This window comes from Pollachius pollachius, assembly GCF_949987615.1.
Source record: "Pollachius pollachius genome assembly, chromosome: 18".
NCBI classification, from domain to species: domain Eukaryota; kingdom Metazoa; phylum Chordata; class Actinopteri; order Gadiformes; family Gadidae; genus Pollachius; species Pollachius pollachius.
This window is the reverse complement of record NC_136951.1, coordinates 4756772-4784461: the sequence shown is the minus strand read 5'-3', so window position 1 is coordinate 4784461 and position 27690 is coordinate 4756772. Positions and strand designations below refer to the sequence as shown.

The following is a 27690-nucleotide window of genomic DNA, read 5'->3' as shown; positions in this document are numbered from 1 at the left end:
CCACTTCCTCCTCCATCACATCCTCCTCTTCCCCACCTACAACTTCTCCCTCCTCCTCCTCTTCCTCCACCCACCACTTCCTCCTCGTCTATCACCTCCTCTTCCTACATCCTCCATCACCTCCTCTTTCTACACCCACCACTTCCTCCTCTTCCTCCTCCTCCTCTTCCTTAACCTACCACTTCTTCCTCCTCATCCACCATCTCCGCTTCCTCCACCCACCACTTCCTCCTCCTCCTCCTTCTATGATCTCCTCTTCCGACCACCACTTCCTCCTCCTCCTCCTCAATCACCTATTCCTGCCGCCTCCCCCCCAAACCCACTCTCCCCACGATACTAACTTCCTCCTCCTCCAGCGTCTCTTCCTTCCACCTCAACCAACTACTACCACTGCCTCCACCCACATCCTCCTACACCTACCACCTCTTCCTCCAACTTCGTCCTCCTCCTGGCTCCCTCTCAACCCTACACCTAACTCGTCCTACACTTTAAAGTGAATAGATGTTGATATTAATGACCGATTATTCATTAACGTGTATGCAAAACCGAAGGAGCGTTTTGATTGGCCAAAACGTTGGGGGAATGAGCGTGCTGATTGGCCAGGGGGAGGAGAGAAGGAGCGAGTGAAAGTTGGGAGTGGGGAGAAAGAAGGAAGGGTGAAAAGAGAGCGAGATAGCGGAACAAAGGCCACGGTAAGACCGATAAAATACCCGATACGTTTTATTCCGCATGTTATCGCATTTTTATGTTCCCTCTTTTTCATTTGATCTGTTGTTAGCATTAGCAAGGCCACAGAAACTAGCGTAGCTCGCAGCTACGGCTAATTCTGAACGAGTGTTTGTGTGTGTGCGCGTGCATGTGTGTGTAACGTGTGTGACAATGTGTTCGTGTTGTGTTGTGTGTTGTGTGTGCGTGTTAGCAAAGGATATCCTGTGCCCTCCTAGCCGAGTTGCACTTGGCCTGTACTAAGTAGCACCACCAGCTAGGCTTACAAGTTAGATCCACCAGCTAGCCATCAGGTTAGCTCCACCAGCAAGCTAACCGGTTTGCACCACCATCTAGCCTAACAGGTTGGCGACACCAACTAGGCTAACATCTTAGCGACACCAGTTAGTTAACAGGTTTGTTTAACCAGCTAGCCATCAGGTTAGCTCCACCAGCTATGCTAACAGGTTAGCGACACCAGCTAGCCATCAGGTTAGCGACACCAGCTTTTTAACAGGTCAGCTCTGAGTTTTGCTAAGAATGATCACAGCATACATGATACAACCTGCCTGTGTTACTCAGAATACACATGACAGGTATGTTGTTTATAAACTCCAAATAATAATCAACCCTGGAAACAGAAAGGCTTTAGTGGTGGCTAGCTTTAGACTCTTTCCATCCAGAGGTAATAGTAGTAATATAAATATATTCATACTAATAAATACCGACAGCCAAGTGTTTCGAAGTGTGTCTTCTGCATTGGATCATGTGTCGTTATGGCGTGGTGTTGAGTGTGTGTGTGTGTAGTGTTCTGTGTAATAAGGTAACTCGTGGTGTGTGTACATCCCGTTATACCGAGACATTAACATTCCCATAATAGTAACACAAAATAATGATGTTGAGCTAGTGGAAATGCAGTTTACATGTTTTCATGCCTAATAAATATAGCCTATCATCTGAAATGATTGTTATGACAACAAATATTACGTACAGGTTTAAGATGATGTTCTTTTATGGCCACAGCTATTGGACTGAATGTTTTTTTTCTGTCGTAGTTATTCAACTTGTGACGCATGGTTTCAAAGAGATGCAACCTTGGTCACAAGACCTGTAATATCCTTATTAAATTGTAATAGCCATATTATTGTCATTAATCCATATAGCTATAGCCTCCAATAGATTGGACACTTATTTCAATAGATGACATGGATCAATTGTTTGGCAGAAAGTTAATGAGTTTTTTAATATTGCTTTCGTACTAAATGGTTGTCTTTAATTCCTCATTTCATGAATTCATGCATTTTGGGCTTGGAGTTATAGGATGGTGTGATAGATATATTCGCTGTATTTGAGCGTAGTGATGTGAATGAACTGCTTCACACACCGTGGCGTTTCACAGTTACTACTATAAATACAAAGTGTCTGGGAAGCATAACCCCCTAGGGGCTCGCCAGTTTGACAAATATTATACCCCACTATGTTCTGTTGTGTTGACAACATTTGACAATTTTCTTCTTAGGGTTGGGGTTATCTTCTGACATACAAAGTATTGGTGCAGACAGAAAATACTCCATGTCAACTCATGAAGATTTCTAGTAGCAAAAAGCTGGTATAAGTGAAGATTTCTAGTAGCAAAAAGCTGGTATAAGTGAACAGCAATGTTGAGTCATGTCTGGGAAGTGTATCTGCCACTCTTGATTCAGAGGCTCTCTATCTTTGTGTCAGCAGCATCATCTGGCGCCCATTGACGTTCTTTATCAATCAGTGTTTTTGTGTGCACAGATGTGGGAGAGATGAAGAAGGAGCGACTCCCTGAAAAGTTAGCCAAATAAAGTTACAATAAGGCTACCCAGGGAGCCTACCCTTGTGTCTGTTCGATACTTGCAGTATAGGAAACGCCACGGTGTGTGAAGCAGGTTTCTGTTCTACAACTAGAAGAAGGCTACCACTCTTTTGGAGAAATTTGGATTTAACGTAAATAGGATAATACCTCCACCATGTCCTACAACATGTACACAACAACCAGGGTGACTAATGACTATGACAAAGATACCCGATTGTCATTGGTTAAACTGAGTTATTCGTAGACTAGAGCCGTCAAATGTCGACTGTTGTGCGATTTAATGAATGTAGCTCTCTGCAAAATTGGATATCACATCGTATGTGACCAGTCTCAATCAACTCCAAGGTTTCGTGTTTTATTGACGACAGAATAAATTTCAAAGAGCGATCACATTCAATGTAAAAGGACCTTTTGTCCCAGTGATTTTCAATCGAGCTGTCTCGCACATTAATGTCAACATACTATATTGAATATGATGTCATATCCCCAAACCCTATTGGCACCCTGCTCTCCGACGGCCGGGGTCGCCCACTGGCATCGACCCGCATCCTCTGTAGTCGCTGCTGGAGGGCGTTTACCATGCTGTCGATGGACGCGCTAAAAACCAAGATATTAGATTCAACTTGAGTCCGTCGGTTCTGCTGGTAATAAGTGCATGTCGATTGTCCAATCACACAGCCAGATGCGCGCCGCACTAGGCGCTCGTGTGCATAAAGTGAACACGAGTTAAACTTTTGTCCTGACCTTTCAACTTGCCACATCCCTCACCCCCTCACGAAGTGACGGGTAGGGGTTGCCAGTCTAGAGGCTACTCTGGGGGTGCTTGTGCTACGCTACGCAAAGCCTACTCGAAGAGTTTATTAAAATGCCCTTCTATGCTAACCTATGCAAAGAACGTTACATGTGTAAAGGGGATACAGTGCCATTAACATTGCTATATTGGATTTACTGCCCCTAAAGGTCAAAGGAGTTTTTCTCACTGAATATTGAGGGACTGTGGTGGTCCCTAAACCCTCCAGGAAAAAACAAATTATTTAAGCAACTAGAGTTCTCTAACCATTTTTCATCTGATATCTACTTTAAGAAGTTATAAAAATAAATGTAATAAATATATATTACCGTACAAGTTGCCAAAATGCCGGGGATGTCGAGGGTTATTAATAAGAAGGGTTGTCTTGGGGGCTTCCTGTTGGGTTGGTGAATATCGATTGAGCTATTGCGGTCTCGATTACAGTTTGTTCACAAAGTATCGCATCCCAAGCCACCATGTACTTCAATAACGTGTTTTTCCAAAAGGGTTATTTCTTTGTTTTTGCTGCAGCAGATAGTTCTTTTTATTATTTTTTTTTGTTGAGATAAATAATTAGGACATGCAACAGCCTACCTACTTTTATTTGGTTGCATTTTTATTACTTGTCTTATTACTAATTGGCATTCTTCTGTTAGTATTTGAACCGTATACTTTAATCTATTGTGCAACGGTGTATTTTTTTCTAAAAAAGAATGGATGCGCTTTGTGTCTTTAGTTGAGGTTTGGTCCTTAGTCTTTAGTCAGTGTGGTAGAAATTAGACTGGTGGTCCCCCAGAGTCTAATACATCAATGGGAAACCAAGATGCCAAGCATGACAGCTGGGGGACGGATGCCCCAGTTCATCTATCAGGTGGACCGTAGCGCCAACAACATGTTCATCCACAGCAGTGCATTACTCTGAGTGCCGCTGCTACAGGGGCCAGGAGCCTTGGGCTGGGCATGTGGTCAGCCTGCTGCTCACTGCTAAAGGAGCTCTTTAGCTAGAAGCTCGACATTCTAGTGGTTATGGGCGTTCCACTCCCAGACGAAAGGTTCTGGGTTAGATTCCCGAGGTCCACAGTCTTAACACCAGGCATCCTGCAGCCAGATGACCCATAGCCTCTACCTTCTCCATGTCGACCTGCTTCTGGATTCACTGTTGCTTTGTAGAAAGGCCTCTGATAGAAAATGACCAAATGCCACCATATACTTTGTAAATGTTTATTCCTTCAAACGAATGGGCAATTTTTTTTATTATAACCTCGATATTTTTTCCTTTCTCATATAAACTAAAAGCACCAACATGTATGGTCCCTCGTTGGCAGCATCTTAACTCTTTCTATTGTTTAAAGGGGGGCCATGTCTTCTGTCATGTAAAATGTCACTGCATCTGGCTGTCCCCCTGCGTGGTTGACTCCGCTGTCTGTGTGTGAATCTGAATGAATGGTTATAGGTCGCTTTGGATAAAAGCATCAGCCAAATCACCTAAATGTAAATTGAAAAAAATAGCCTAATACCCGAGTTATGATATTTATGGGTAGGCCCTTGCTAACTTATGCTTAAAGCTATACTTACTCTACCAGAGAGAGAGAATCAGCCCCGTGTTGCATTGTGGGGTTGAGAGATGGGGGGGGGTGAGCACAGAGACGAGGATCAGTGATCTGATGGGTTGATGGTACCCTTTTGACTGTGAGAGACAGGGAGAGAGAACGAGAGGGCTTCATAGAGGACTGCAGCGTTAAGAAGCAACGTTTATTTTCACTTGAATTAAAGTAAAACGATTAATCAATTATCAAACTTTGATTCAAATAATTCGAAATCGATTTATCGACTAATCGTTCTTTCGACTAATTCTTCTCATCATATGACCCAGCAGTCAATAATAAGCTACGATAATAGCTCATCTTGTGACCCAACAACTCAGTAATATACTACGGTAGAGAATGAAGCTGTTATTCAAAGAAACCAATACTGACTCTACCAGAGAGAGGCTGTTATTCAAACCCATACTCACTCTACCAGAGAGGCTGTTATTCAAACCCATACTCACTCTACCAGAGAGAGGCTGTTATTCAAACCCATACTGACTCTACCAGAGAGAGGCTGTTAGTCAAACCTATACTGACTATACCAGAGAGAGGCTGTTATTCAAACCTATACTGACTATACCAGAGAGAGGCTGTTATTCAAACCTATACTGACTCTGAGAGAGGCTGTTAGTCAAACCTATACTGACTCTACCAGAGAAAGGCTGTTAGTCAAACCCATACTGACTCTTCCAGAGAGATGCTGTTATTCAAATCTATACTGACTACCAGAGAGAGAGGCTGTTAGTCAAACCTATACTGACTCTACCATAGAGAGGCTGTTAGTCAAACCTATACTGACTCTACCATAGAGAGGCTGTTAGTCAAACCTATACTGACAACCAGAGGAAGAGAGAGGCAGTTTTTTAAAAAACGATACTGACTCTACCAGAGAGAGAGAGAGCATCAGCCCCCTGTGATGCATTGTGGGGGATGGGAGAGGATCAGAGAGGGAGGGGTGAGCAGCAGAGATGAGGAGCAGTAATCTGATTGGCTGTTGCTCAACCACCTGACTGTGGCCTACGGAGAGACAGGCAGAGAGAGAGACGGAGAGATGGAGAACAAGAGAGATGCATAGAGAGAGAGAGCTACTTGGAGAGACGGTGGGAGAGAGAGAGAGCTAGATAGAGACAGAGGGAGAGAGGTGATAATGGCGGCCACTTCAACGATGGGGTGAGTCTGACGGTCTTCTGTCTTATCTTTTTTTACATCTATATTTCTATATATTCCTTTTCTTTCCATCCATCTCGTCGTTGACTTCCTACCTCCATCAGATGATGAGAGAAAGAGGGAGGGAGGGAGAGACGATAACAGGATGGCTGATGTGCAGACAAAAGGGCTGTGTGTGTGTGTGTGTGTGTGTGTGTGTGTGAGAGATAGGGCCGGGGGAGGGGGGGATGGGGACGGAGGAGAGGAGAGGAGAGGAGAGGGGAGGAGAAGGAGGATAAGGGCGTAGGCTTTGGTCTGTTATTATGTCTCCATTTTGTTAAAAATTTTTGAAATGGTGGCTTGAATTTAGGAAAATAAATCCTAAGGGCAGATGGATGGAGAAAGCTATGGGGAGGGAGGGAGTGTCCCTGGAATTATGTCCTTCAGAAATGGAGGGAGGGATAGAGGGATTATCAGTATTGTAACAGAGGTTGGGTTGTTGGGCTAGAGATGTAAGATGATGGCTGGATGGATGAATAGATAGGTCGATGGATGGGTGGTTGCTAAGATGGATGCATGCTGATAGATGGTGGTTGTCTGCCTTACAACTGTTTAACAAAAACAGTCATTTAGCCTTTAAACCTGCTAAACTAGCTAACGGAAAACATTCTAGTCAGTTAGCCTGATAAACCAGCTGAACTACTAGTGTACGGATTAACTAGTCAGTCAGTCAGCCTGTTAAACAGCTAACTGATGAACCAGTTAATCAGTTTGGCTGTCTAAACCAGCTAAACTAGCTAATTGATAAACCAAGCAGTTAGTTATCCTGCTCAACTAGCTAACGATAAACTAGTCAGTCAATTAGCCTGATAAACCAGCTGAACTAGCTCATGGATTAACAGTCATGCAGTTGGTCAGCCTGTTAAACAGCTAACTGATAAACCAGTTAATCAGTTAGCCTGTTAAAACCGTTTAACCAGTCAGTCAGGCAGTTAGCCTGTCAAACAGACTTACTAGGTAATTGATCAACCAATCAGTTATCCTGCTAAACTAGCTAATGGATAAACCAGCAAACTAACCTGCAGTTGGATACGTAACGTAACGCTGAATATTCAGTATTGCATAATGAAATGATCTCTTCTACCTCAGTCTCTCTCTCTGTCGCTCCATGGCTATCGACCTCTCTCTGTCTCTCCCTTTCAATATCTCTCTCTCTGTCTCTACCTCACTCTCCATGCCTCTTCGCTCTATAACCCTCAGTCTGTCACTCTACCTCTCATTCTCCGTCTCTTCCTGTCTCTCTACCTCACTCTATTTCCCCTTTCACAAATGCCGTCTTTCCCTGTAATGTTCGGAGATTTCCTGCATGGGGTAATTTGCCTGCTCCAGACAGGGCAACATTTCTGGATTGTGGCCTGCATGGCTGTGTTTTGAATGAGCAACATCTCCCAAGGTCTGACGTAGGACAAGCTTTTCTTTCGAGTGAGTATACCCATCACAAGACAAGACGCTGGGGATGTTTTTGAATCCGCAACGGATCATCTTTATGAACCAGTGCTTTTGGCTGATCTGATAACATTATCAATGCGGCTAATTTTGTCTGCAAAGAAGATCCTTTTTTCACTCATTTCTGGAAAGGTTTCAAAATGAGCCTGTACTTATTGCAAGTCGCTTTGGATAAAAGCGTCTGAAAATGGCCGTAAATGTAATGAGCAGGCTCCTCTCAGTACACAAGTGTTGCATTAGCGTATTCTGCTGGACTGTGCCGTGGCCGTCTATTCCAGGATTGCTACTCCATGTTGGAGTAGAACGGAATAAGAAGCGAATCTTTAAAACGGGGCATGTGTGAATAGGTCAAAGTACCAGCGCCGCCTGAGCGGTTAACCTTGTTATTTGGGGCGGCGTGTGGCTCAGGAGGTAGAGCCCGTCGGCTGGTAACCGGAAGGTTGAGTGGCTCGTGTCCTTCAGCAAGACACCTCACCCCTACTGCTCCTGCAGAGCTGCCCCTTGCCTTGCTTGTTTGTCTCCGCCTTTGGCGTTTGAATGTTTGCATGAATGGGTGAATGTTAGGCAATATTGTAAAGCTTTGAGTGGCCACTGGTTAGAAAAGCGAAATGCAGTCCATTTACCATAATTTACTGGGAACTATGAAAGGGGCTTATGTCTCACTCACTCACTCACTCACTCACTCACTCACTCACTCACTCACTCACTCACTCACTCACTCTCTCTCTCACTCTCCAGGTGTGCCCTGCCAGCCCGCCGCTGCCGCCAGACGTCTCCATGTCTTCATCCTCTTCCTCCTCTTCGTCGTCCCGGGCAACCGGCAGCAGCCATAGTGCCGGCGGTAGCGGTGTTCCCACGGCAACAGTCCCAGGCGCCTCCTACGATCAGCTGCTGTGGCAGGTGGAGCTGCTGAAGATGGAGAACTCCACCCTAAGGCAGGAGCTACAGCACAACTCCTCCCACCTCTGCAAGCTGGAGAGCGAAGCCTCCAACATGAAGGTGAGACAGACAGACCCAAAGGTGGACGCACGAACATGAAGGTTAGACAGACACATACACGGGTAGACGCTCCCACATGAAGGTGAGACAGACATACACAGGTAGACGCACACACATGATGGTTAGACGGACACATACACAGCTAGGTGCACACACATGAAGGTGAGACAGACATACACAGGTAGACGCACACACATGATGGTTAGACGGACACATACACAGCTAGATGCACACACATGAAGGTTAGACGGACGCATACACAGCTAGACGCACAAACAGACCGGTAGACACAGGGCGGTATAACTAAGATGATATACTCCAGTTGGCGTTTATTCTTCTTATCTGGCCGTTCATTCGCTACAATACTGCATTTCCTCAAATGCTCTTGAATAGTGCTGGTTCTGTGGTGCGATTTAATTGACACTTTGAACAATGTACCAATCATTGTGTCTTCATTGGAGCCTGCGTGGGTCGTGTTTCCAATAGGAGCACAACACCGGCACCTCCATTACAGCCGCACTATAACTTCTCAAAATCCTGGCGTGCATCGCAGAGTGATTTCCACTCCTTATATTAAACGCAGAACAAGACCTAAAGTCATCACAGAGCCATTACTGCTCATTATATTAAACAGAACAAGACCTAAAGTCATCACATTACCACTCATTATTTTAAACAGAACAAGACCTAAAGTCATCACATAGCCATTTCAGAGACTATGTGAGCATGTGTCCTCAGCATTATTAAATAAAATATATTATTACGAAGTAACGTAATCGGATTGATCCAACCGGTCATCGGTTAGTTTAAATTACCCCCAGTGATAACCCATCTTGACAGCTCTGTTGGTCTTTCCTGTTCTCAAAGTGGTTTGAACCAGTTACTCCTCGAGAGAAAATGTTTTCTCTCAAGGAGGGAAAAAACCTGAATTGAAAGAAAAAGGCCCAAGCTGTTACTTGCTCAAAGCATGGAAGTAATAACCACAGAACCTGAAGAGGAAGTCACCAGTGAAAACCTTGCTGATTAAAGCTAACCCCAATCTTAAATGCCATGCTGTTGAACTATAACCCAAATGGTTAGAGTAGTGTTTTTATGATCAAATACAAAACTAATGAATGTTACCTCGATCATTGAAATGTTTGAGGTAAGCCCTTTATTTTTTACATGTAAACATTACATGTATACGTTTATTCATTAATTTCTATAAAACATAGGAGGGGAAATGTAGTCACAACATTCTTGAAACTCTAGAGTAGAGGAAATGGACCAATGGACAAAAACAGGAAGTGGCCGTCCCTCTCTTCCTGTAGTGACGACAACAGTGTGAGTTGAGCGTTGTTGTGCTAGTTTGTGTTGAGCGTTGGTGTGTGGAGAATGGTGTCAGACATGTGGATGTATCGGCGATGTTTCTTCATCGTGGTGAGTTACCTTGGTTTGTTGGCTCACCTCTGGTCATTTAAGATAATTCTTACACTTTATTATTCGTAATGTAATCATCACGTGTGTGTGTGTGTGTTGCCCTGCTAAGGATACTTTGAATACATCAAAACAAGTGTACAATTTGTGTTTTGTTTTACATAATTATATATAGATTTTAAATATATATAGAGAGAGAGAGAGAGAGAGAGAGAGAGAGAGAGAGAGAGAGAGAGAGAGAGAGAGAGAGAGAGAGAGAGAGAGAGAGAGAGAGAGAGAGAGAGAGAGAGAGAGAGAGAGAGAGAGAGAGAGAGAGAGAGAGAGAGAGATCATACATATATATATAAGAGCTTGCTCTTATCCAATATCTCAAGCTTCGAATAGGAGTTGGTCTTCCGAACAAATATTTGGGGAAAAACTGTAAAGGTTCCCTGCGTATCTTTCTGTCTTATCAGAGCCAGACCACTGCTGGAGAATCACAGATCACAAAGGACTGCTGTTTGGCTTTTGGATTGGATCCATTGTCATCAGTCCTTCCAGTGTCCTTCTATCATTTAAAGCTCTGTGGCTCGTACACGCATCTGAAGTAGTTTTCTCAGCCAAATCTGACATCACACTATCTTCATTAAGGGTTTGTACCTTCAATAAGGTTTAGGCTTACCGGACACATGGTATAACGCCACAGTGTGTGGCCGTTTTATACATATACCATCGCCCATTATAACGCATTATAACGCTGGTAATAAAAACGTATTGCAACCTTGCAGTGGGTCTTAACACGCCACCTCATTCATTCATATTCACTGGATATGTGGCGGTGGTAGTGCGGCTATGTGGTGGGGCTAGTGAGGCTGTATGGTGGGCTAGTGAGGCTAGTGAGGCTGTATGGTGGGCTAGTGAGGCTAGTGAGGCTGTATGGTGGGCTAGTGAGGCTAGTGAGGCTGTATGGTGGGCTAGTGAGGCTGTATGGTGGGGCTAGTGAGGCTGTATGGTGGGCTAGTGAGGCTGTATGGTGGTGCTAGTGAGGCTGTATGGTGGGGCTAGTGAGGCTGTATGGTGGGCTAGTGAGGCTGTATGGTGGGCTAGTGAGGCTGTATGGTGGGCTAGTGAGGCTGTATGGTGGTGCTAGTGAGGCTGTATGGTGGTGCTAGTGAGGCTGTATGGTGGGGCTAGTGCGGCTGTATGGTGGGCTAGTGAGGCTGTATGGTGGTGCTAGTGAGGCTGTATGGTGGGGCTAGTGAGGCTGTATGGTGGGGCTAGTGAGGCTGTATGGTGGGCTAGTGAGGCTGTATGGTGGTGCTAGTGAGGCTAGTGAGGCTGTATGGTGGGCTAGTGAGGCTGTATGGTGGTGCTAGTGAGGCTAGTGAGGCTGTATGGTGGGCTAGTGAGGCTGTATGGTGGGCTAGTGAGGCTGTATGGTGGGCTAGTGAGGCTGTATGGTGGTGCTAGTGAGGCTATTGAGGCTGTATGGTGGGCTAGTGAGGCTGTATGGTGGGCTAGTGAGGCTGTATGGTGGGCTAGTGAGGCTGTATCGTGGGGCTAGTGAAGCTGTGTCCAGCTCCGAGCACAACCCTTGCACTATTCTGGATGACGTCTCTCCAGAATATGGAAACAGATCAACCTTGTTCCTGGAGTCTTATCTAATTGCTTGTTATTATTAGTAGCTTATTGCTATATTTGCCCCTCGCGAGGTGGGTGGGAATGCATTGCACTAGTGGGTGGGATCGCTGGGACACAATGTTAAAAACACAGGGGAGATCCCTAGACCCCATGACTGGGACCACAGCAGGGATCATATTGTTGGTTCCGATCAGTCAGCTAAATCCGAGGTACAGGATGGTAGTCTTGGGGCCCTATTGAACTCTAATGTGTGTGTCTCATAGGAGGTCCTCAAACAGCTCCAGGGCACCATAGAAGAAGAGAGCAGTGACATCCCCGCCCAGCTGGACTTTATGGAACGAATGAAAGGTGACCCAAGCTGACACATGCATGCAGTTTGCATGCATGACACACGCATCATAGTCATATTACTGTATTCCTGAAAAGAACATAATCACATACTTCACCTCTACTCATGTGTTCTTGTATCCACCACCTCTATTCATGTTTTCATGTATCCACTAGTCATGTGTTCATGTATCCACCACCTCTAGTCATGTGTTTATGTATCCACCACCTCTGGTCATGTGTTCATGTCTCCTCCACCTCTAGTCATGTGTTCATGTATCCACCACCACTATTCATGTGTTCATAACTCTGCTGTTCTGCCCCTCCCTAGAGATGAGCATCGAGCCCGCTAGCCTAGCGCCTGTGAAGCTACGTGCTAACAAGCCTGCAGCGTCCCCGGCTGCCGCCACCCAGTCCCCGCTCAGCCAGGGGCCCCACGGCTCCTCCTACCCCAAGAGAGGGGCCCCTCCGCCCCCGGCCCCCGCCACGCTCTCCCCTCCCGGCGATGCTAACCAGACCCCTGCCGGCTACCTGGAGCAGCTAAAGCATGAGAGGTACAGACTCAGACACGGGATATATGTAAATGTAACCTTTGACTTTAAAGACGACGAGGTTGGTTTGCTTAGTTGTAACATTAGCATTAACCGATCATTAACCACTCTGCATCTCGTGGTCGCCCCCCTAGGTCCCTCCTATTGGCTGAGCTAGACAAGGAGGAGAAGGAGAAGGAGTGGTACTATGGCCAGCTCCAGAACCTGACCAAGCGCATTGACAGCCTCCCTCTCTCAGACAACGTAAATATGATTAACTCATCAACAGTCTGTCTCTCTCTGACAACATTAATTTTGGTACGTCGGAGAGCGAAGTCTGAGAGAATACTGTCTGTCAATCTTAACCTGTTCAAGCAGCTGTCCTGTCTGTGTCTTAACTACCCGTTTATCTCTAACCTGCATGTCTGTCAATCTTTACCTGTCTGTCTCTAACCTCCCTGCCTGTCTCTCTACCTGTCTGCCTCTAACCTCCCTGCCTGTCTCTCTACCTGTCTGCCTCTCTACCTGTCTGCCTCTAACCTCCCTGCCTGTCTCTCTACCTGTCTGCCTCTAACCACCCTGCCTGTCTCTCTACCTGTCTGCCTCTAACCTCCCTGCCTGTCTCTCTACCTGTGTGTGTAGTTTTCTCTGCAGACAGACATGACGAGACGTCAGCTGGAGTTTGAGGCCCGACAGCTGAGAGGAGCCATGGAGGAGCAGCTGGGCTCCTGCCAGGACATGGAGCGACGAGCACTGGTATACTATATATATACACTATTATATACACCATCATATATATACATTACCCTCCTGTAAGGTTCTTATGCAACGGAAACGTTGTTCACTCCTCCAGTAATTAGGACGGACCGTAGCTACGACTTGGCAGCGGGAGGTATTCTAGTCCGCTCAGCTATGAGCCGGAGAGCTAACGCTATGCATTGTACATATTTATGATTCGAAATTCGTCCCAGCCTTTATACCACAGATACTTTAGGGTCTATAGCATATAACCGCGTTTTCTGATTACGTTTAATGCATTTTTCACAATTTACCAGCTCTCGTTTTGAAGGCTGAACAGACAAATTGACTGGAACTACTTAGCAGGTGTCCGTATATCAGGGGTTAATGCACACCCGTCTCCCAATCTGAATCACACATAGGACATGGAGCGACGAGCACTGGTATACTATATATATATACACACACTATTATTTATGTTATATACACTATTATATACACATGGAGCATGGAGTAGCAGCTGGCCTCCTGCCAAGGCATGGGGCGACGAGCACTGGTAACACGTGTGTGTGTGTGTGTGTGTGTGTGTGTGTGTGTGTGTGTGTGTGTGTGTGTGCGCGCGTGTGTGCGCGCGTGCAGGCCCGGCTATCTCGTATCCAGGGCATTGAGAAGGACCTCCTGAGAGGAGGACAGAGACTGCTGCATACTGAAGACAAGGTACACATGATCTCTATTATATACACTGGTGCCTTGCTGGTTTTAAAAGGGCCTATTCGGTACAGGCCGTACGGCTACTTGCATCATCAAACTGCTTCATAATCCCCATGGCTCCTCCTTCGGTCCTCAGCAACCCACGCGCCAAGTCCATCAGATGAATCTGAGAAAATCAACATGCATACGTACCTCTGATGTATAGATACATATATACACTTTATTGTATTTATAATCACTATAGATTTATAAATATCCCCACTCTGAAGGCAAGGTGTGCATTATCCACACAGCATCACACACACACACACACACACACACACACACACACACACACACACACACACACACACACACACACACACACACACACACACGTACACACGTACATACGTTTAGGCCTATTAAATAGAATTTGGGGAAAAAATGGGCCAAGTGACGAATTCAACCAGAAGATGGCATCAATGCAACATTATGGACAGCTCCACATGCATGAAAACCCACACCCAGCCTGGTGGCGATGCTAATGGTTTGATGGGGGGGGTAGACCTAATATTTGAAGGCTGTTTCAAACCAGTTATTTATTAGGACTATGTTTTGCATAATTTTTATTTTGATTTAGTCAACACTGCCTGAGCTCGGCCGTTTCACTCATTCTGTCTTCCCCTGCGTTATTCTGGAACAATTCCTGCATGGAGTCATACGGAATGGTAACAGAGATCAATGTTCTGGCAATTTACCCGCTCTGGAGCATCCCCGGGTCACAGCCGGTATTGCGTGTTGTGAATGACCGCAGTAACATTGCTTGGAGAAGAATGTGTTCTAGATGTTCTAGAGCGTTGCTGCATGTGTGTAAAATCACTAGCGGTGCCTGAACGCAGAGCAATGTCACTATAGCAAGAACACAGAATGAATTAAATAAGCGTGGACATGAAAAGTAAAAACGATAGTAAACCTATACTAAAGTAAAGCTGACTTGACCATAACCTGACCGAAAAAGCTGGTCGACTCGTTTGTCAACTCACTCAGTACTTCCTCCAATAACATTGCACTGCCTGAATGGAGTCGTTTCCGCATACACTGTGGGGTTTTTTTTGCAACGAAAACTAAACATGTAAAATAATTAGATTCTTGCAATAATGCGATCAGACGTTAAAGACCCGCTGGCCGCAATATGGCGAAGTTAAAGTGTAGCAGGCACAATGAAGTTGGAGATAACGGCATCACCGCAATACCACAGCCGTTTAACGCTTGTCGCATCAAATTATCGCATACCCAAACCCATCCATATCTTAGGTCGACCTTCTTGTTTTCCTCCGGCCACTCATTCCTGTCTGCCCCGTTGGTGCCTCTGCTTGAGGAGACAGTTCTGTACCCATGCTGTTGTTTATTTGGTCGTCATGACGTTGAGTGAATGACGTCCTGTTGCTTCTGTAGTTGCTCATCCTTTGCGCCTGGCTGCCGCTGCAAAATGTATAAAACGGGAACACAGATATTTTATATCTATATCTATATATCTCCTCGCTGAAAGGGAGGTGTTTTTTATATATCTATAATGACCAGATTCATTAACTCTCTCACTCTGTCCCTTCACCAGGCTGAGGGCGTCCAGGTGTGTGCAGACAGCAGCAACGCTGCCAATAATACACAGGTACACACACACCCTCACTCGCTTGCTTAGTCGTTCCCTCACTCACTCGCACTCACTCACCCACTCACCCTCCTCACCCCATCTGTGTGTGTGCCAGGTGTGCGAGCAGGACTCGACCAGTGAGGCGTCCTCCACTGGAGGATACTCCATCCCTCGCAGGCTCACGAGTCACCTGGGGACCAAGGTGAGCTCCTCTGTAGCTTATCCCCTAGGGTTAGCTTCTAATACAGCTCAGATAGCGTCTGTATCTTATAACTGTAGCTCATTACTATAGGGTTAGCGTCTGTACTATAGTATCAGTAGGTTATGTAAACTAAGCTTCTCTAAGTGCTTAGATATCACCTGTAGCTTATCCTCTGTAGAGTTAGCCCATCCACTAACTCAGACAGGATCTGTAACTTATCCCTGTGTAGGCTAGCTTCTCTACCAGGTCAGATAACCTCTGTAGCTTATCCCGTGTTGGGTAGCTCATCGATAGCTCAAATAGCATCTGTAGCTTAACCCTGAAAGGTTAGTACCTGTACTAGCTCAGACAGAATCTGTGGCCTCTCTCTAATTGCTAGCCAGCTGTTGTCTGATAGCTTTCTACTGCTTACTTTTAGCTGTTGTCTGATAGCCTCTCAGTTTGAACTGCTAGCCGTTGTCCGACAGCTTTTCCAATGCTAGCGTCTAGATGTTGTCTGGTAGTGCTCAGTGCTAACTGCTAGCTGTCGGACAGGTGGAGATGGTGTACAGCCTGCTGTCCATGCTAGGAACGCATGACAAGGACGACATGTCCCGCACCCTGCTGGCCATGTCCAGCTCCCAGGACTCGTGCATCGCCATGCGCCAGTCGGGCTGCCTGCCCCTCCTCATCCAGCTGCTGCACGGCAGCGACAAGGACTCCCTGCTGCTAGGTGAGGGAGCTGGTGATCATGGGTTACAGCCCTTTCCTTATGTTCATCCAAAGGTTAAGCACATTTCCTTTTGGGTCTCACCAGGACTCCTTGAAGTTCTGTTTGAGGTCTTAGTTAAGTTTTGTTACGCTCTCATGAGGTGCTGAAGTGGGTTGCCTAAATTGGTCTTTACTTAGCCTAGTCATAACAGCTAAATCTGTTTTTGTTAAGAACAGTCTTTTGAATAAACTTAATAACACCAGGTCTTTGCGATCCACGTTCATGTGAATGCCTGCGCACCATGGCTTTTGCCTAGCTATGTGTTGCTAATATGCACTGTTAACAATCTCCCGCTCTCTTGATAATTTGTAGCCAAGCGCTATTCATTTGCGGCGACATTATGGAGGATCAGAGGAAGAGATAAGGCAAATAGATTGACGTTGTGATCCGAAAATCAATAGAGCTGTACAACCAGCACAAGACCATGCTAACAGTCCAACGTCATTGCAAACAAGAACAGTTAAGAATGGCCCAACAGGCAGTGGACTGGTGGACTTGAAATGCACTTTTGCATAAAAACATGCAATTACCAGCTGCAGCGCGGCGGCGTGGTCGGACACAGACTGTAACTGTACAGCCCTACAACAAGTTAAAATAGGTCCCTGCTACTGCATCGAACCCTCTCCATCAGCTCCTGGTCATTGGAGATTTCTAATGAAATTTCTTGCTTCTCTAATAACCCTCCGTCGTCTTAAGTCGCCGCTGGCTGTAAATCCGCTACATAGAGTGGTCCTAACGGTGCGACGTGTGTCCTGTGAGCAGGGAACTCCCGGGGCAGTAAGGAGGCCAGGGCCCGGGCCAGCGCCGCACTCCACAACATCGTCCACAGCCGGCCGGACGACAAGCGGGCCCGCAGAGAGGCCCGCGTGCTGCACCTCCTGGAGCAGGTCCGGGTCTACTGCGAGGCCTGCTGGGCCTGGCAGGAGGAGAACCAGGCGGGGACCCAGCCCGACAAGAACCCCGGTGCGTAGATGGCATCTGTAGCTTACCCCGTGTAGGATAGCTTATCGATAGCTCAGATAGCATCTGTAGCTTACCCCGTGTAGGATAGCTTATCGATAGCTCAGATGGCATCTGTAGCTTATCGATAGCTCAGATAGTATCTGTAGCTTACCCCGTGTAGGGTAGCTTATCGATAGCATCTGTAGCTTTTCCCTGAAAGGTTAGCACCTATACTAGCTCAGACAGAATCTGTAGATTCTCTCCAATTGAGTTGCTAGCCTGCTATTTTATAGCTTTTCAAGGCTTACTGCAATCTGATAATTCCTGAGTTTGAACTGCTAGCTGTTGTCCGATAGCTTGGTGCTCTGCTCGGCATAATAAGGAATCGTTATAATAACAGAAACAATAATTGTCATCATCATAGTTATAACATGTCTATAATTGTAAAATGTGGATATAGTTGATGTCACTTCTTGTGGTGATAGATAGGATTTGTCTTAATACATGTATATAAATAGGATGTATCCTCCGGTATATTGATGATTTCTCTTCCGGTGGTACCAGTCCCGTCGCCAGGGGACCACCAGATCTGCCCGGCAGTCTGCGTTCTCATGAAGCTCTCGTTCGACGAGGAGCACCGACACGCCATGAACGAACTGGGTGAGACGGACTTCCTGTCTGTATTTGTCTTATTCTCTTTCTTACTGACTGTCTGTGTGATTTCTTGTGTGATGTCTGTCTAACTTCATGTGTGTGTTTGTGCTTTTGTTGAGGCTTAATAATCATCTGAGTGGCGTTGATTGACAGTCAATGAAAAGAAAATCAAGTAAACATCCCAATCTAGTTTATCACTGCAGCCGTCACTGCAAAGGTTTCTGTTTCAACTGTATTGCCCCCCCTCACCCCGACTGAGTCTGAAGACTTGTTATCGCTGTGTTTCCTGCCAGCGGATAGGGGCCTAGTGGGCAGGGGCTTTAGACGACATGGCTGGCTTGAACTTGTGCATTGCTCGTTTGGGCCCATTTTGGACCTCTGCCCGTAAAAGTAAACTATTGTTGTGGGTGATGGGTCCTATAAAAGTCCCATAAAAGTTGAAAGAAATGTCAGTATATAAACCCCACCAGGTTGTCTACAGGCGGTGGTAGAGGCGCAGCAGGCAGACTGTGAGCTTACCGTCCTGTCTGTGTTCCTCCCTGCCCCCCCAGGCGGTCTGCAGGCCATAGCGGAGCTGCTGCAGGCTGACTGTGAGCTGTACGGTCTGACCGCCGACCACCAGAGCATCACGCTGCGGCGCTACGCCGGCATGGCACTCACCAACCTCACCTTCGGGGACGTCGGCAACAAGGTGGAGCACTTTGTGGCCGTTTTTTTTGGATGCTGTTTTTGTGTTTGTGTATGGTTTTGTCAAATAATTCTGATGTGTTTTTTTTACCCATAAGGCCACGCTGTGCTCCATGAAAGGCTGCATGAGAGCGATGGTGGCCCAGCTCAAGTCTGACAGCGAAGACCTGCAGCAGGTATGGGCCGAGCTGAATGTTTAACCTAACCTAATGTGCAGTTTGTCTGAGCATTTAGCCTCGCTTGATGCAGAGCCAAGCTTGAAGGAATAAAACTCTTTGACATTGGTATGAAACGCTAAATGTAACATGGGGTACATTATACATCCCCAAAATACTTTTTATAATGATATCAAAGTGTTTTCGGCTGTATTCTTTCTCTAAAGCTTAGCATTTCACTGACTTTTAGCGGAACTTGATGCTTTGACTACCTTAATGTAAGCCTTGATTGATGCTTAGCCTAGCTTGGTGATTAGCCTAGCTAGATGTTTAGCTTAGCTTAATGTGTAGCTTAGCTTGATGTTAAGCGATAAGCCTGGAATTACTTAAATGACATGGTTGTGTTCCTCTTTAAACCCAATCTTTAGATGAGTTAATGCAACATGTGCAGTATGGCGATTATGTACGCATGCTCATAGAAGCGTATTGCCTCCTGGTGCTAGGTGGTGGCTAGCGTACTGCGCAACCTGTCGTGGCGCGCGGACGCTAGCAGCAAGAAGACGCTACGTGAGGTTGGCAGCGTGGCCGCACTCATGTCCTGCGGACTGCATGTACAGAAGGTACCGAATGCTACTATATACATATTGTAGTCATATATATATATATACTACTACTGAATACTACTGCATAACACATATGATAATCAATGTACAATACTGAATACTACTATATACCTCATACTATAATCTATATATAACTGCTGATTGCTACTATATAACACATATTATCATTATACAATACTGATTGATACTATATAAGGTCTACTGAATACCACATATACCACATACATAGTACACTATATACAACTACTGAATACTCCTATATACCATACACACACAGACTGACAGCCAGATAGACCAAGCCCCCCGCCCTCTCTCTGCAGCAAAACATTTGGCAGGCTCTTCCCGGGATGAGGTCTCCTGAATAGAATCAATGAGAGTTCACTAAACCAGAAAAGCCCAAACACAGTCTTCATCTAGAAGAGTAGGCTCACTCCTTATCTCGTTTCCTACAGACTTCTTTGTGTGCATAAAGTCAGCGATAGTTGACAGGAGCATTATTATATCAAGTTTGAATTGTTGTTCTAGAACAAAGTATATAGGAGTTGTTAGAAAAGTTTAGTGCAAACCATAAGAGATAGATGATGCAAATAATAACAATGTTGTTTATGAATAATGTAATGATGTCACGGCTCTGTGTGCCTCCAGGAGTCCACTCTGAAGTCTGTACTGAGCGCGCTCTGGAACCTCTCCGCTCACTGCAGCGACAACAAGGCCGAGCTCTGTGCCGTCGGCGGCGCGCTAGGCTTCTTAGCCCGGGCGCTAGCTCAGCGGGGACCAGCGAGCGCCGCGTTAGCCGTGGTGGAGAGCGCCGGCGGTATCCTGCGCAACGTTTCCAGCCTGGTGGCCACCAACCAGGCCTACAGGTCAGCACTAATAACTGCATAATAATTAGGGCTGTCAAACGATTACATTTTGTAATCGCGATTAATCGCATAATTTGGTGGGTTGACTCGTGATTAATTACATTTTTAAATGATATTTTAAATCCATTCCAATTTAATGGACTCACTCAGTGTGGGTTGAACGTTAAACCTACGGAACACCATTTGGTACATTTGTTTTAATCAAATTAAAATAGGATTGCGTTAACGCGTTATCACCGCGCCAATTTGAACAGCCCTAATAATAACACTCCTGCCCCATCTCCTGTAGACAAGTGCTCCGTGACAACGGTTGCCTGGCGACCCTGCTGCAGCACCTGCGCTCCCCCAGCCTGACGGTGGTGTCCAACGCCTGCGGGACCCTCTGGAACCTGTCGGCCCGCGACCCCCGCGACCAGGAGGCATTGTGGGAGATGGGCGCCGTGGCCATGCTGCGCAACCTGGTGCACTCCCGCCACAAGATGATCGCCATGGGCAGCGCCGCCGCCCTGCGCAACCTGCTGGCCAACCGGCCCGCCAAGTACGCCTCGGCCGCCGCCGCCGTGGGCGGGGCGGGGCCCGGCGGCGACCTCACGGCCACGCCCTCGCTGCACGCCCGCAAGCACAAGGCGCTGATCGAGGAGCTGGACGCGCAGCGGCAGCAGCTCTCGGAGACCTTCGACGGGCTGGAGAACCTGGGCGCCGCCCACCACCACCGCCGCCACCGCCAGCCCTCGCCGTCGGCCGCGCAGCACCTCCACCTGCAGCAGCAGGCGCCGGGCCGCGGCGGGCCGGGGGCCCGGCGCCACAAGGGCGAGGAGGAGGGCGGCGGGGCGCGCTCGCCCTACGCCAACACGCCTGTCCTGTCGTCGCCCCGCGCCCCGGCCCGCCCCCCGGCCCTGGCGTGGCCGGCGGCCTCCAGCGACAGCCTGCACAGCGTGGGCAGCGCCGATGGCTACGGCGCCACGGAGGAGGAGCGGCTCCTGGAGGAGGAGCGCCTCCTGGCCGGCCGCCAGGAGGCGGAGGAGGAGGAGGAAGAGGAGGAGGAGGAGGAGGAGGAGGAGGAGGAGGAGGGCGCGGCGTACCGGCGCTACCCGGCCGACCTGGCCCACAAGATTCACAGCGCCAACAGCATGGCGGACGCCGCCGACGCCGAGCTGGACACGCCCATCAACTACAGCCTCAAGTACTCCGACGAGCAGCTGCACTCCGGGCGCCAGAGCCCCGCCCCCGCCCCCGGCCAGTCACGCGGCAGGGAGCGGGAGAAGGACGAGGAGGAGGAGCAGGAGGCGGAGGAGGGGGCGGCGCGGCGGGAGGACCGCCGGCGGCCGTACTCGGCGGCCTACCGGGCCGGTAGCCGCGCCGACGGCCAGCACCCCCGCCCGCCGCGCCGCAGCGACGGAGACGACTTCGGCGAGGGCGAGCGCCGCCACGAGCAGGAGCCCATCGACTACAGCATCAAGTACGGAGGCCACGCCTCCCCTGGCTGCGCCTCCTCCTCCTCCTCCCCCGCCGCCGCCTCCTCTTCCTGTAAAAGCAACGCCGGCGGCCAGAAGCCCCTCCCCACCAAGGCCCCCGGGGGCGGGGTCAACCAGGACATGCCCCTGACCTACTGCGTCGAGGACACGCCCATCTGCTTCTCGCGGGGCAGCTCGCTGTCCTCGCTGTCGTCGGGCGACGAGGACGACGGGCGCAGCGGGCGGCGCCGGGCGGGGGGGCGGGGCCAGGGCCACTACCCCACGCTCCCCGCGGGACAGAAGGGGGAGCGGGACGACCCCCAGGCCATGAGCATGGCCGCCGGCCCCTCGGACGGCCTGTCCCCCGACGCCCCGGGACAACGCCAGCTGTCCCGGCGCGCGCCCACCGGGTACCAACAGCATCACCACGGCAACCAGCAGACGCACCATCCCCACGGTAGCCACCACCACCACCACCACCACCAGCAGCAGCAGCAGCCGCAGGCCCAGCCGGCGCCCAAGACCCCTCCCCCAGTGGCCCCGTCGTCGGCGCCGTCGTCGGCGCTGGCGTCGGCGCTGGAGACCCCCCTGATGTTCTCCCGCTGCACCTCCCTCAGCTCCCTGGACAGCTTCGGCTCGCCCTCCATCAACTCCTCGCACCCCAGCGAGCCCGGCAGCGGCGCGGCCAGCGGCGTGGTGAGCCCCAGCGACCTGCCCGACAGCCCCGGCCAGACCATGCCCCCCTCCCGCAACAAGACCCCCCCTCCACAGCCCGCCTCCCTGGAGCCCCCCGCCTCCGACCTGCAGGCCTCCGCCTCCTGCCTGGCGAGGGCCCAGCGGGGCCACGGCAACGCCCGCGGCCCGGCGAGCGGCGGCAACCGGGAGGAGGAGGAGGAGGACTTCCTGCTGCACTTCGCCACCGAGAGCACGCCGCACGGCTTCTCGCGCGCCTCCAGCCTGAGCGCGCTCAGCGTGGACGAGCCCTTCATCCCCCGCCAGCCGGAGGCCCCGAGCCTCGGGCAGGGCCACTCGGCCCCCGTCGCCGTGGCGACCTCGGCCCCGGCCCGAGGCCCGCAGGGCGCGTCCGGCGGCGACGACATGGACACGGTCGTCGGGGACGACGACGACGACGACATCTCCATCCTGGAGGCGTGCATCCACTTGGCCATGCCCACGCGGTCGTCACGCCGACCGAAGAAGGCCGTGGCCGCGGCTACGGACGGCGGCCCGGCCCCTCCCCCGGCCCCCCGCGGCGCCGAGGGGCAGACGGCCGGCGGCCCCGTGTCTGCCATGGCCGCCGCGAGCCGTAAGCCCAGCCTCCTGCCCGTGTACAAGCTCCACCCCCAGCAGCACAGGCCCCGCCCCCTGGAGGAGGAGACCCCCCTTGTGTACTGCGTGGAAGACACGCCCCTGAACTTCTCCACCGCCACCTCGCTGAGCGACCTCACCATAGACTCTCCGCCCACTGAGGTTGCGACCGGAAACCACAAGGGGCGGCGCCACGCCCCGGGCGCCGCCATGACCAGGGAGGAGGAGCAGGAAGAGAAAAGGCAGGGCAGGGAGGTGCCGGACGACGAGGAGAGCGAGGACATCCTGGCCGAGTGCATCAGTGCTGCCATGCCCAAGCCCCGCCCCCAACGCAACCTCCCTCCGCCCCAACGCCACGCCCCGCCCACCGACGGCGACGCTCCCAGCGCCACCAACACGGCCCTCTGCAGCCTGGCGCAGCGCGACTCGGACCTCCGCCCCAAGCCCACCTCCCCCGTCAAGCCCATGGTGGTGCAGCGGCCGGCCCCGCCCCCTCCCCTGCAAGGGGGCGGCGGCCAGCGGCGGCGCTTCGCCTACGACTCGCCGCACCACTACACGCCCATCGAGGGCACGCCCTGCTGCTTCTCCCGCAACGACTCCCTCAGCTCGCTGGACTTTGACGAGGAGGAGGAGGGGCCCGAGGGGGACCGGAGGCGGCCGGCCGAGCGCCCGTCCGTGCCGGAGGCGCGGCAGCTCAAGCCCGCCCCGCGGCAGAAGCCGGCGCCGCCCGCCGCCGCCGTGCCGCCCCGCAGCAAGGAAGGGGCGGAGCCCCCGCCGCCGCCGTCGGGGCCGGCGCCGGACGACGGGCGCCAGCTGCGGTTCGCCGTGGAGGACACGCCCGTCTGCTTCTCGCGGAACTCCTCCCTGAGCTCCCTGGGTGACATCATGGACCAGGAGAACAACAATGTCGCCGGCCCGCCCTCGCCGCCGCCGCCCCAAGAGCCCCCGGCGGAGCCCGTCCCCCAGGGCCCGCCGCAGGCCCCCGCCGTCGCCGCCGCCGCTCGGGGGCAGGCCCAAGCCCCGCCTCCTAGCGGCCAGCCGGTGCCGCCGGGCCGGGCGGGCTACGCCCCCCGGGCCTTCAACGTGGAGGACACGCCCGTGTGCTTCTCCCGCAACTCCTCGCTCAGCTCGCTCAGCATCGACTCGGAGGACGACCTCCTGCTGGAGTGCATCAGCTCCGCCATGCCCAAGAGGAAGCACCCGGCGGGCCCGCAGCCCGCCCAGCCGCTGCCCTCCACGCCGCCCCCCCGCCAGGAGCAGCAGCAGCAGGAGGAGGAGGAGGCGGAGGGCGGCGCGAGGGAGGAGGAGGAGGAGGAGGAGGCGTTCGACTGGAAGGCGATCCAGGAGGGGGCCAACTCGGTGGTCAGCAGCCTGAACCAGGCGGCCGTGGCGGAGCCGCCCCAGGACTCGTCCGACGAGGACTCTGACTCGGTCCTGTCGCTGCGCTCCGGCCTCTCCCTCTCCCTGGGGTCGCCCTTCCACCGCACGCCGCGGCCCGCCGCCAAGGCCCCGCTGCCGGAGGAGGGGCCGCTGGTGGAAGGCCGAGGAGGCGGGGCCGGCGAGGAGGAGCTGGAGGAGGAGGAGGAGGAGCAGGAGCAGGAGGAGGCAGTGGAGGAAGAAGCGGAGGAGGAGGAGGAGGAGGGTCCGGAGGAGCCCCCCGCCCCCCGGGAGCCAACAGGACCGGCGGCCGCCTGCCCGAGGGGCGGGGCTCGTGTGCTGCGGCCGGGGGAGCGCAGCACCCTGGAGGAGAAGAGGAGGCGGGAGGAGGAGGAGCGCAGCACGGCTCTGAAAGGCGGGAAGAAGGTGTACAGGAGCCTGCTGACGGGCCGGCCGCGCCCCCCGACGGACGCCACCCCACCGGCCCCCCGCCCTCGCCCCCAGTCAGACACGCCCCCCCCCTGCCCCCCGACCCCGCCCCCAGACGGACGCGGCCGCTCGGCCACGCCCCGCGTCAGACACGCCCCCCTCGGCCATGGCCACGCCCTCCCCGAGAGGCCGCGCCCTCAAAGCCCCCGGCGCCGGCCTCCCCCCGCCTCGCCTCAGCACCAAGACCCCTCCCGGCAGGAGGGCGGAGCCCGGGGAGGGGGGGCGGGGCCGGGGGGCGTCGTCCTCCCGCTCCGGCTCTCGAGACTCCACCCCCTCCAGGCGTCCCGTCGCCCTCACCTCCTCTTCCTCGTCCTCCGCCTCGTCCACCAAGTCCCCCGGGGCCGCGCCCCCGACGTCCCGCCTCTCCTGTCCGTCACCGGGGCGGCCGGCCAAGCAGGCCCCGCCCCCTGCTCCGCCCATCAAGAAGTCCAGCAGCGGCGGGCGGGCCGCCGTGGGCGGGGGTGCGGCCTCGCCGGGCGGCGGCGAGGCCGCGGAGCGTCCTGCCCTCGTCCGCCAGTCCACCTTCATCAAGGAGGCTCCGAGCTCCGCCCCCGGGAGGAAGAGGTCAGAGGAAGCCCCGCCCCCGGCGTCTGACCCCGCGAGCTCTTCCAGTTCCTCCACGCGCCCTGGCCCCTCGAGCCGCTCCACCGTCTCCTCCTCCTCCTCCTCCTCCTCCTCCCTGAACAACAACCACCAGAACCCCAACCGCTGCCACTCGGAGAGCCCCTCCCCCTCCCCCCGCCTCAGCCGCACGGGCACCTGGAAGAGGGAGGGGGGCGGGAGGAGGGGGGGGGGCCAGGGGGAGGGCGGGCAGCACGGCTCCTCCCTCCCTCGCGTCGGCACCTGGAAGCGGGCGGGCAGCTCCTCCTCCCTGCTCTCCGCCTCCTCCTCCTCCTCCTCCCGGGGCGACCAGGAGGAGCCGCGGGCGGGGGGCACCTGGCGCAAGGCCAAGGAGCAGCGGCAGGAGGAGGAGGAGGTGTGGGTCCGCATGGAGGACTGTCCCATCAACAGCCCCCGGCCCTCGTCCTCGTCCTCGTCCTCCTCCAACGCGCCGCCCGTCATCGGCGCCCCCTCGCCGCCCAAGACGGGCGTCACCACGACGACCGCCGGCCGCCCCTCCCCCAACACCAACCTGAACCTCCGCAGCCGAAGCCGCGACAGTCTGGAGGCCCCGCCCCCCGCGGCCCCCCCCGGGCGCGCCGGGCCCTTTGAGAGGGCGGGGCCGGGGAAGGGCTACTTGAACGGCCCGGTGGGCGGCGGCGGCGGCGGCGGCGGCGGCGGCGGTGGTGGAGGTGGGACGGTGGCCGCCCGGGTCTCGCCCTTCAACTACGTACCCAGCCCCCGCAAGAGCAGCGCTGACACGAGCACCCCCACCTCCAGCCACGCGCCCTCCCCCTCCAGCGCCAGACCCTCACTCATCCCTTCCCCCGTGGCGGTCAGCACCGCCGGGGGGGGGAAGAAGAGACCCCAGCAGACCCCTCCCTCTCCCTCCCCCTCCAAGGGAGACGGCTCCGAGAGAGGCTCTTATATAGTCACCTCCGTTTGACCCCTTTCCACCCCCTCCCGTCTAAGTTATGTCCTTTCCCTGTAAGACACGCCCCTCCCTCTAGGACCTCCCCTTTCCCTGTAGGACACGCCCCTTCCTCTAGTACCGTTCAAATGGAGAACTGAATTTACAAAAACAAAACTATTCTACAACGAGACTTTCAAAATGAAATGTCAACACTAAAGACAACCTGGGGAAAAACACTCAAAGACAGACAGCATGAACCTATTGGCCGAGTGTTTTTCTGATGTGCTAATGTGTGGGGTGGGGGGATGGTATCCAGAGGGGGGCGGAGTCTTGCTGCTGATTGCATTCTTGGTTGAAACCAGGAAGTTCTGGCCAAACACAACACAACACTTTTATGCGCTAAACATGTTCAACTTTTTCCAAAAAGAAAATTACTTGAAAGGTTGAATAAGGGCATCACTCCCCATCAAGCTTATATTTATACGTTAGATAGACGCGTAGAAATAACTTACTGCATCAGCATGCTATAACACACACACACACACTACCATTGCCGCGGCAACACTGTTGAATTTGAATATATTGTACAATGAAAATAGCAACCGAGAGGTATGTTATTTTTGTTGCACATTCAAGTACGTTAAATAATCCCTCGTCTGCCCTGAAAAACGTCAGTAAAATACTAGTGTAATACTTTAACTTGTATGTACCATCGTGCAAAAACCTACGTTTTATTTCTTTTCCCTCTAAAACTGTCTTTTGGACCCTTTTTTTATATTTTGTTAATTTATTTCTGAGAAATTATATTAAAGATTCAACTAATATCTTTGCGTTCCTTAAAGTGTACATTACTATGTTTTCTGGCCTTGTGCTCTGAATGTTGGCTGTGTGGGCAGGGTGGTCCCTGCACTTGTATTAATATATAAACACGTGGGAATGGACTGCTTCCCCCAACAGGTCAAGAAGTGATTCTAACCGTGACAGAGCTGTTCATATTTTTATGTTCCTGTTTAAGATGTAAAGCCCACACACGTTTTTTGAGATTGTTTCAAGTGTAAGAAGAACCCAGTTAATAACCCCTTGCTTAAAAATAAAGAATACAATTGACTGGCAAAATGA

The 27690-nt window shown here is 51.8% G+C and overlaps 1 protein-coding gene across 1 annotated transcript; it reads left to right on the top strand.

Moving 5' to 3' along the window:
- The first annotated feature begins 569 nt into the window (after positions 1–569).
- On the top strand, positions 570–27690 carry apc (APC regulator of WNT signaling pathway). The gene is given in 18 exon segments (XM_079756060.1): positions 570–692; positions 8318–8578; positions 11878–11962; positions 12273–12495; positions 12627–12735; positions 13114–13227; positions 13849–13926; positions 15518–15571; positions 15669–15755; positions 16290–16467; positions 17269–17469; positions 18013–18108; positions 18654–18793; positions 18888–18965; positions 19448–19564; positions 20213–20430; positions 20720–25082; positions 25084–27690. Coding segments are annotated over 17 exon segments (7884 nt in total). The 5' UTR covers positions 570–692; positions 8318–8356; the 3' UTR covers positions 26605–27690.